This window comes from Rhipicephalus sanguineus, chromosome 4 (genome assembly GCF_013339695.2).
Source record: "Rhipicephalus sanguineus isolate Rsan-2018 chromosome 4, BIME_Rsan_1.4, whole genome shotgun sequence".
Taxonomy (NCBI): Eukaryota; Metazoa; Arthropoda; class Arachnida; order Ixodida; family Ixodidae; genus Rhipicephalus; species Rhipicephalus sanguineus.
This window is the reverse complement of record NC_051179.1, coordinates 192,897,255-192,904,750: the sequence shown is the minus strand read 5'-3', so window position 1 is coordinate 192,904,750 and position 7,496 is coordinate 192,897,255. Positions and strand designations below refer to the sequence as shown.

Sequence of the window (7,496 nt, the reverse complement as noted above, 5' to 3'; positions counted from 1 at the left end):
ACCGTCCTTGCTGGTCAAACCCGAATACGTCAAAATAAAACAAGAAGTGGGCGTGGCAATATTATCTGTGGAGTCAGTGTTGACGCCAATTGGCATGACCCCCTGGCAACCGTGGGTGGGACTTCGCGCAAAGTAAAGTTACTGTATATGCTATCTAGCATATACATAAACAGGGGGTGGGTGCTCGTGCCGACGTTTCGACAAGTGGACTTGTCTCGACAAGTCCACTTGTCGAAACGTCGGCTCGAGCACCCACCCCCTGTTTACGGAGTTTTTCATCGCAAGCCTCTACTTGCAGCGGTGCGCTGCAAGTATCGAGCTGCTTCTCGTTCTTCGTGTGACATTCCAATTTCTTGCTATCGCAATCATTGTTTCGCCCTTGCGGCGAAACTGACTTTTTTACAGAGCAAAATGGAGACGGTGCTCAAAGACTTCCCAGGCGCTCAGGTGTTTCTGGATGACATTATGGAGGCTGAACGCCAGCATGAGTTTGGCACAACCCCCCGGAAGGTGTTGTCGCTCTCTGCGAGATAGTGGTATCAAGCTCAGGGAGGAGAAATGCATATTTGGTGAAGATGGAGTGAACTACCTATGGCATCGAATTGACAGGGATATAGTGGTTATGGCGCTCGACTGCTGACCCGAACGTCGCGGGATCGAATCCAGGCAGCGGCGACTGAAATTTCGGTGGAGGCGAAAATGTTTGAGGCCCGTGTACTTAGATTGAGGTGCACGTTAAAGAACCACAGGTGGTCAGAATTTCCGGAGCCCTCTACTACGGCGTCCCTTATAATTATATCGTGGTTTTGGGACGTTAAACCCCAGATATTATATTGAATAGACAGGGAAGGGCTTCACCCATGTGAAACAAAAATGGAGGCCATCATAAAGGCACCGGAGCCACGCAGCATCCAGGAATTTCTTTCGTTTTTGGGCCTCATCTCTTACTACCGGAGTTTCTTACCAAATATGTCCACTATGCTTTCTCCTCTCCATAAGCTTTTGAGGAAAGACTCAAGATGGAAATAGGGCCAAGGAGAAATGTCTTAATTTCGGGTGGTCAAGCAGGCACTGCAATGTTCAAACTTACTCGCCCACTATGACCCAAACAAACAAGTCCTCTTGAAATGTGATGCATATAACCCGAAGGGGTTGGAGCAGTACTTTCACACTTCATAGATAGGATGGAACGGCTCATTGGTTTTCGTTCAAGAACACTCACGAACGCATAAAGAAATTACTCCCAACTTGAACGGGAGGCCCTGGCACTTGTTTTCGCAGTCACAAAGTTTAGGGACTACCTGCTAGGTCACTCGTTTATCCTGAAAAGTGATCACGAGCCGCTGGTGGGGTTATTTAAAGAAACCAAGGCGGTACCTGCGGTGGCAGCAGCCAGAACCCAGAGATGGGATCTTATCATGGGAGCGCATCAGTACACCATTAAATATAAGCCTGGACATCAGAATGTAAATTCCGATGCTCTCAGTCAGCTTCAGCTTCTTCCAGCAGAAGAAGATGTAGACCCAAATGGCCAGAGTGAGCAAGTGCCGTCAACAAGCCTTCTGGAAAGCAGCCCACTGTCACGTCAACAACTTGAGGAACTGACCCAGAAAGACCCTGTGCTAATGGAAGTTCGTCACCGAATTCAACAACGATGACCAAGGAAGGTTAAAGACCGCAAGTTGCAACCTTTTTAGCGGCTGCAACATGAACTCACAGTGAACAGTGGACTGATCTGCCACGGTGATCGCATGTAATTCCTCAGCAGGCAAGGAGGGTCCTTCCTGTTAGAACTACATAACAGACTTCTCGGAATCAACTTTACAAAAGCTCTGGCAAGGACACTCATGTGGTGGCCTGGCATAGGGTCAAATCTGGGACAACTCTTGCACGAATACTGTGTGTGTCAACAAGCAGCAGCAATGTCTGCATCTAAGGAACCCTTGAGCTGGCCAGCCACAATGCGGCCATGGACCCGCGTTCATGTTGACCAGTGGAAATCAAGGATGATCCTGGTGATTGTGGACAGCCATTCCGGGTGGGTGGAAGCCATTCCAACCCCATCAGCTACGACAGCCGCGACTGTGGAAGAGTCACGAACTGTGTTCGCGCGCTTCGGCCTGCCTGTATACCTGGTGACGGACAATGGGACATCATTCACCGGCGTCGAATTTCAAGACTGTGCAAAAAAGTGGCACACGACACATTCGTACAGCATCTACAAGCCACAATCAAATGGTTTGGCCGAAAGAGCTGTACGTTCCGTGAAAGAGGGTCTGAAACGTATGACCGGGGGGAAGCCTTACCACAAGATTGGCCAGGTGGTTGCACATTGACCGCAGAACACCATCAAAGCAAAGGACACGCCCACCAGCAGAACTAATGCTTTCGTTCACACCAAGAACCAAGCCAGAGTTGGTCTTAAGGGTCCCAGAAGTGTCATTGCCAGAAAAGGCAAGTGCTACCAAAGAGGTGATCCGGTCTTCTGTAAAAGCTTTGGCACTGGTGAACCTGGCTACCGGGAGTGGTGGTGGAAGTGCAAGGAAGTCGACTCTTGGTAACAAAAGCTCAAAGAGGGACTCTCAGACGACATCTGGACGAGATACGCTGGAGACACAGTAGACCCAATAGGCTCCAAGGCAGTCAAATGAAGACCCATCATTGGAATTCTGATCCGATTGGGAGCGAGAAGAACCGGCGCAAAATGCTCCAGCTGCAGCAGAAGGGCTACCAAAGCAACAACAACTAGTTGTCACAAACCGACTGCAGCGCTCTCGCCGGCCTCCGAATCGGTTAGACCTATAGGGGGAGTTTTCGTGCAAGTGTGGGGGGTATTGGCGTCAGTGTTGACGTGAATTGGCATGGCCCCCTGGCAACCCTGGCAAATTAAAAGGCGAGGCCCTCGCTAATCACTTTAACCAACATTTCATTAACGCTGCCATTCCTGCTGCCTACCCCACCTGCGCTGCAACGTCGGGAAAAACAAACGCAAGTCTTATTGCCGATAGCATTTATTTCCCGCCTACTGATGAATACGAAGTGTGCGCTACATTTCAATCCTTGAAAAATACTAAAGCGTTAGACATCAACAACCCGTAACTAGGTCCTATTAAGCAATTTATACCTTCTATTTCTCCTGCTCACATATTGAATTTAACACTTGAATCGGGCGTATTTGCCCAGGCAATGAAATACGCTAGAGTTTCGGCAATATATAAAGCAGGTAGCCCTAATGATCCCAACAACTACCGGCCAATTTTGGTGTTACCTGTGTTTTCCAAGGGGCTAGAAAAAAATTACACACTGTCGTATGGTAATTTTCTTGGATAAATTTGGTGTCATAACTAATGCGCAACACGGATTTAGGAAACACAGTCAACGGAGACAGCCCTTCTGTCAATCAAGAAAACGACAATAGGGAACATAGAAAGGAAAGCCTATGCGCTGGCGTTATTTATAGATTTAAGTAAGGCATTTGACTGCCTAAGTCATAACATTTTGTTAGACAAATTAGAATGATACGGAGTACGTGGTAGCTGCTTATCACTGTTTAAGCCTTACTTAAGTGACAAATACCAGTGTGTTTACGTGAACGGTCACATGTCGTCTTTTCTAATAAACAAATTTGGCGCGCCTCAAGGAAGCGTTTTAGGGCCCCTTTTATTTAATATCTACATTAATGACATTGTGAATATTGATAATAATGCTGAATTCATCATATGCGCTGATGACAGCACTGTCATATTACCTGGGAACGACGTGCACAACTTGACAACGGATTCTAATGAACTACTAAGAAAGTTATCTACCTGGTATCAGCTTAATCAACTTAGAATCAACGCGAAGAAAACTAAGGTAATTATTTTTCGTTCCAAGAATGAATTGCTTCAGTTCAATAATACTATTGCTTTTGAAGGCAAAAAAAAAAATCGAAATAGTCGACAGCCACAAAATCCTTGTCGTGCACTTTTCTTCACAGCTCACTTGGGACATGCATGTAAATTACCTATGTGAAAAGCTCTCCTCTGTGACAGGTGTCTTATCACGATGTCATAGTTTGCTGCCTACAAAGGCCAAAGTACAGATTTACAACGATTTATTTCATGTCCACTTAAATTATTGCGCCTTAGTGTGGAGCACAACCACTATAACTAAGATACGTAGAGTTCTGATGCTACAGAAGAGGATTATTCGCTATATTGGCAACATAAACTATTATTCTAGCACCAGAGAAGCGTTTCCTAAGTACAATGTTATTAGAATTGACAACCTTTATACTCTTCGTTTATTACATACTGCGCGATATGCTTCTGAACCCCTGAAGAACTACATAAAACGGTTGGCATCTTTAGAACGTCGTAGAAATAATGCGAACACAAGGAAGCCTGAGACATGGTCAGTTCCATATTTCAGGACAAACTACAAACGTCAACCGTTGGTATATAACGTACCATCAACTTTAAATAAATATGAACATAATGGCATGCTCAGTAAAAAAGACTTGCGCTTATATTTCGTTCACTTGCAATGTCACATACTGGGACATTCTGCGTAATTGTATTGTGTGTAACTTATGTCGTTTCTTTTAACATAGTTTTTCTGCTTACATGAATTGCTTGCTGCGCTATATGACCAGTGTTTGATTTTGTTCCAATGGCTAGTTGTACGGTGTTATTATTCTGTGTTATTATTATTTCTGTTTATTACTCATGTTATAGCGGTATTGTATTGTATGTAGCATTTTTTCCAGCTTTTTTATGCACATGTTTTTATTTTCGCTTTTTCTTCCTGCAATTCTCGTGCTGGAAATACATGTAAACCGCTGTATATGTACTTACGATGTCGTATTCTGTTTTACTTGTTTGTTCGCTCGCCACTGCACCGGACTGCTTGTTGTTACTGCCCTGTATAGTCTGGTCGTTGCGTCCCGTCAAGCTACTTATGTAGCTTTTGACCCAACGCAACCATCCAGCATGTATATACTGGAAAATAAAATTGAATTGCACCCTGAGTGTGGGACTGCGCGCGCCTTCGTCCACTGTGTTCCTCTGTTTTCCTCCGTATACACCGCACACGCGGCACCAAATAAATACTTGTTACAACGTAACACTTACATTTGCGTTATTGCCAATCTTCAGCCTGTGTGAGACATAGCGAATTTATTGTAATACTGCTCATTTCTGTTTCAGTCGCTCCATTTCCGGTGAAGCAGACTTCATCTTCGCGGCCGCGTTTTACGGCTTTTACCTTTGGCCACACCTGTGACAATATGCTGCGGAAGACCTGCCTGTTTGAGGCGGTCAGCTTGAGCCAAGAAGCTGGAATAACACTTGTGCGGACAAGGGCGGCGAAGCGCATTCGTTAGGGTTAATTTTGTGATGGCCCGCTTAACCAGTTCAGAGTGGCCTGGCGAAAACGGCATTAATGGTTTGTTAGCCCTTGGTTCATACGACCGGTACACTTATTCTTTCCCGAAAAACATCCTTGTGTCAAGGAAGTGCCATCTTGTGGCATTTCATGCGGAACTATGAGCGGCCGCAAAAACTTTGTAAAATGACCTAGCTTGTGGACATAGGTTTAGCACAAAGCTTACCCTACGAGGCGACCGGGAAGGGACGCGACGTTCTCCACTGCCGCAGCGAACAAAGACGCTACGGCCGGTTTCGTCGACTCTCCAGCACGGCGCAGAAAAGGCACTCGAGGCAGGATGTCAACAAACAACACGGGTTTATTAACCCAAGATGCAGCACAGTACGACAGTAACGGGCTTGCAGGCCGTAAGGGGAACTCCGCAAGACCGATCGAGTACGCTTGCGAGCGGCGCTACGACTATCACACAAAGGGCGTCAGTCGAGCGCACGAACGAGAAGCCGCCTGCTAGAGCAGCGCGTCAACCGCTCGTGCTGGCCTGAGAGCATCTCACGCGGGCAAGCCAGTGCCAGACAGAAGCGAGCTCAAGGGGGAAGGGGGGTTGTCACTAGCGGCCAATGAGGACAGGCGTTGCGCAGTGACGTAGGCTTGCGTGGTCACGTGGTGGCGCGAGCATGCTCCGGGCATGTTCGTACACGTGGCTCGTGCGGAGAAGACCAACGCATGGCTCGCACCAAGCAGAAAGGCCTGGCGGCGTAGCCACGGTAGCCATATCGCCTAATAACGGCGGTTCCCGGTGCTCGAGCCGCGCGGGGCCAGCACACGCGTTAGCTGGGGAACGAGGCGCTTAAAGGGGAGGGCGCGCTCGATTCCCACATTCCGCCCTCCTAAAGACCGAGGCCAGCCTGTGAAAGAGGCTGTCCGAGGCCAAGTGGCAAGATCGGCTCAGCCGCAAGGGGGCTGGCCAACATCGTCCTCCAGAATGTACGAGTCCATAAGTTGGCCAAGATCACACCAAACGTCCGACCAAAAGCTCCACCACAAGGGAGAGCCCACTGCCGCAGCCCAGGAGGAACGGGATGAAGCTGCACCAGGGTGGGCAGCCAGCCCGCTTGAAGTTCGCCGGACTGGAGAGGTTGGCAGCCGGGAACGTACGAGGCGTGGCTGCAAGTTGCGTGCAGCAGCCAACCGCCGAAAGTCGCTGGGACTGAGACCTCACAGGAACGGCAGGCCGGAACAGCAGGCAGCCAGGAACGGAAGCCGGAGCGACCACGCTCGGTCCTGGGCGAAATATTGAGTGGGCGGACCAGCCGCCGAAGCTGCCAGGTGGGTGAGGCAGGGTGGTGGTGTCTGAAGGCCAGAAGACATGAACGAGGACCCCGCAGGAAAGACCAGGGAACAGCAGGCCACATATTCAGCAACAGGTTGGCGGCACAGTTGAGCCAGGCGCAGGGGGACGACTGGGCGACGCAGGAGTGGACAGTAGTGCCCCCGGCATAGCCGGCTTGCCAAAAAGGGGTGCCTGCCTGACAGTGTGGCCCAACAAAGGGGGCGCTTGCCAAGGTATGGCTTGGACGACACGTCAGAGAGTATTTTCGGCTAAGAGGGCCTTCTACCACTTCCGGACGTGTGCCGCCGCACCTTAGCAGTTATTCTCCATTCACTGTCATGGTATGGAATAAGGTCCAGCTACCTGTCAGTGGTAGAAAGGTTGCTTAGGTGCGCTCCCGCAGGTTGTACCGATGGCGTGGCTTGGAGCCTGCCTTCTCACGGTTTTCCTGCGGTTTGGTGACCGCCTCAGCCCCTCCCAAGTCGTTGCTGCGGGCAACGAAAGGTTTGAGGTCGGAGACGTTAACTGGACCACCGACTTGCCTCCCTTGGGAGTCAGCCAGCTTGTACACCAGAGGCGACACTGGTCTGCACTCGGTATGGGCCCAACCACTTGGCCGACAGGGAGGCAGAGCTTGGCGGCGTCACTCAAGACGTGATTGCGCCTGAGGACGAGATCGCCGACATCGTAGTGCACGTCCCGATGCGACCGGTCGTATTGAGCCTTCTGTCCAGCTCGCGCTTTTGCCAGGTTGGAACGCGCCAGGTCGAGGGCTGTGTCCATCCGTGAGCGTAGT

At 49.5% G+C, this 7,496-nt stretch overlaps 1 protein-coding gene across 1 annotated transcript; it reads left to right on the top strand.

Moving 5' to 3' along the window:
* The first annotated feature begins 1,961 nt into the window (after positions 1-1,961).
* On the top strand, positions 1,962-2,336 carry LOC119391947 (uncharacterized protein K02A2.6-like). The gene has a single exon (XM_037659590.1). It carries the CDS (start codon positions 1,962-1,964, stop codon positions 2,334-2,336), a length of 375 nt encoding a protein of 124 aa, XP_037515518.1.
* The last annotated feature ends 5,160 nt before the right edge of the window (positions 2,337-7,496 follow it).